Source organism: Austrofundulus limnaeus, unplaced genomic scaffold (assembly GCF_001266775.1).
Source record: "Austrofundulus limnaeus strain Quisiro unplaced genomic scaffold, Austrofundulus_limnaeus-1.0 Scaffold1368, whole genome shotgun sequence".
Taxonomy (NCBI): Eukaryota; Metazoa; Chordata; class Actinopteri; order Cyprinodontiformes; family Rivulidae; genus Austrofundulus; species Austrofundulus limnaeus.
The window spans coordinates 2,573-5,454 of NW_013953770.1; the positions used below are offsets into that span (position 1 = coordinate 2,573).

General features: G+C 52.1%; 1 protein-coding gene and 1 long non-coding RNA gene across 3 annotated transcripts in view; one reads left to right on the forward strand and one right to left on the reverse strand.

Moving 5' to 3' along the window:
* Nucleotides 1-271: 271 nt before the first annotated feature.
* LOC106535130 (zinc finger protein 708) lies at nucleotides 272-2,845 on the reverse strand (the record flags this gene model as incomplete). Its single annotated transcript, XM_014032045.1, is given in 4 exon segments — nucleotides 272-326; nucleotides 430-803; nucleotides 2,144-2,354; nucleotides 2,606-2,845. Coding segments are annotated over 4 exon segments (811 nt in total), but the record flags the coding sequence as incomplete, so codon positions are not given.
* The window catches only part of LOC106535132 (uncharacterized), a 2,719-nt gene continuing 2,197 nt past the window's right edge, over nucleotides 2,361-2,882 (forward strand). The window contains exon 1 of one of the 2 annotated variants that reach the window (XR_001312412.1): nucleotides 2,361-2,719. This is a non-coding gene — a long non-coding RNA (uncharacterized LOC106535132). Of the gene's footprint in view, nucleotides 2,720-2,776; nucleotides 2,851-2,882 lie in introns of those variants that run through there. The other variant, XR_001312413.1, reaches the window with a different exon arrangement.

Genomic DNA, 2,882 nt, shown 5'->3' on the forward strand with positions numbered 1-2,882 from the left:
AAGCTACGCTAACAGCATTAAAGCTATGCTAACAGTGTTAAATCTATGCTAACAGTGTTAAAGCTATGCTAACAGTGTTAAAGCTACGATAACAGTGTTAAAGCTATGCTAACAGTGTTAAAGCTATGCTAACAGTGTTAAATCTATGCTAACAGTGTTAAAGCTATGCTAACAGTGTTAAAGCTATGCTAACAGTGTGGTCTGTGAACCAGGTGCTGTGTGTAATGGAAGTCATAGAGGCTAAAGCAGAAAAGGTTTTGGAGTTTTTCACCTTCGTGACTCTGAGAGCCCACCGGACCTTCAGGTTCCACCTTTAATTCTTCCACCTGGAGAACACAAGCAGAGAGGATGAGGCCCAGTATCAGATCCAGATCAGTCAGAACCACAGACGGACCTGGTTCTAAACAGATTCTCAAACTGTGCACCTACAACAGGCTGGTCTTCCTCAGGTGGGGGCGTGTCCTCCTTGTGTGTAGGCGTGTCTTCTTCAGGCAAAGACACGCTCTCATCTGGAAGGTCACTGATTGGCTGGTCATTGGTCACAGGAAGTGATGTCATGTTCAGGAACATCTGCATTCCTTCATAATCTGAGTAGAACTGAGTTGTTTCCACGACCACATTAGCCTCGGCTGCACCTGAAGCAGGTGAGTCTGTTGTTTCCAACAGGACCTGAACGCACCGGCTGTTCTGGCTTGTGATTGGCTGTTCGATGACAGGAATTTGATCGCTGCTGGACTGATCTGAACTGACGACAGTGACAAAGACAGCCGGCTGAGGGTCAGGTGAAGGTCTGACTGCAGCGTCTGAAAAAACAGACAGACAGTGAACGCACCGCAGGACAGATATACAGCATACACAGTGAACACACCATAGGACAGATATATACAGACAGTGAACACACCACAGGACAAATATACAGACAGTGAACGCACCACAGCAGGCAGACAGTACGCACCACAGCAGACAGACAATGAACGCACCACAGCAGACAGTGAACGCACCACAGCAGACAGACAGACAGTGAACGCACCACAACAGACAGTGAACGCATCGCAGCAGACAGACAGTGAACGCACCACAGCAGACAGACAGTGAACGCACCACAGCAGACAGACAGACAGACAGTGAACGCACCACAGCAGGCAGGCAGACAGTGAACGCACCACAGCAGGCAGACAGTGAACGCACCACAGCAGGCAGACAGACAGTGAACGCACCACAGCAGACAGATAGTGAACGCACCACAGCAGACAGTGAACGCACCACAGCAGACAGACAGACAGTGAACGCACCACAGCAGACAGATAGTGAACGCACCACAGCAGACAGTGAACGCACCACAGCAGACAGACAGACAGTGAACGCACCACAACAGACAGTGAACGCATCGCAGCAGACAGACAGTGAACGCACCACAGCAGACAGACAGTGAACGCACCACAGCAGACAGTGAACGCACCACAGCAGACAGTGAACGCACCACAGCAGACAGACAGACAGTGAACGCACCACAAAAGACAGTGAACGCATCGCAGCAGACAGACAGTGAACGCACCACAGCAGGCAGACAGTGAACGCACCACAGCAGGCAGACAGTGAACACACCACAGCAGACAGTCAGTGAACGCACCACAGCAGACAGACAGACAGACAGTGAACGCACCGCAGCAGACAGACAGTGAACGCACCACAGCAGCCAGATAGTGAACGCACCACAGCAGACAGTGAACGCACCACAGCAGACAGACAGACAGTGAACGCACCACAAAAGACAGTGAACGCATCGCAGCAGACAGACAGTGAACGCACCACAGCAGGCAGACAGTGAACGCACCACAGCAGGCAGACAGTGAACACACCACAGCAGACAGTCAGTGAACGCACCACAGCAGACAGAAAGACAGACAGTGAACGCACCGCAGCAGACAGACAGTGAACACATCGCAGCAGACAGACAGTGAACGCACCACAGCAGACAGATAGTGAACGCACCACAGCAGACAGTGAACGTACCACAGCAGACAGACAGTGAACTCACCACAGCAGACAGATAGTGAATGCACCACAGCAGACAGACAGTGAACGCACCACAGCAGACAGACAGACAGTGAACGCACCACAGCTGACAGACTTCATTACTCACTTGAGGTTTTTTTCTTGGGACCTGTGTGGTTCCTCGGACCTGCACTGGTTTTCTGGTTCTGTTCTGGTCCTGGTTCCCGCTCCAGGAGCCTGACTCTGTCCTGCAGAGCCTCATTTTCTGTCAGGACGTTCAGGTAGAGCTCTCTGAAGATGCTGAGGATTTTACGAGCAGCCTCTCTGGACATCAGGGCCAGAACCGGGGTCAGCTGGGTCTGCAGGAAAGAACAGGATCCAGGTTCAGTAAAACCACCTGAGACCCAGGTCTGGACCGTGGTCTTAGCTGGACCTTTAACTGAAACAGAAGGACTTTTGAGGAACTCTAACTGGAAGTTTAAAAGTTTCATTAAAAGATTCGGTTCTGAAAACGAGTCTGAACCCGGTGATGAAGATGATGATGAGGAGTTTCTGTTCCTCTCAGGACCATGGTCAGGTTTTCTGGACCCGGTCCACAGGGACCTCTCACCCGGCTGTCGCCGCCGCCGTCGGCCCTCTCTGGACCCGGTGGTTCCTTTGGACCCGGTGGTTCCGGACGCTGCAGGACGAACAGGACGGACTCCAGCAGAACCTCCAGGATCAGGTCCGTCTGAGAACAAAACGTTTCTTCCGCCGCTGAAAGCTTCATGACCCGCTGCATGACAGCCCGAACCGGAGCCCAGAACCTGAAAACAAACAAACTGTTCCGGAAGTACGGTCCGTACGTCAGCTCAGGTGAGCATGCGCAGACAGAGCGCCTGAAAAAG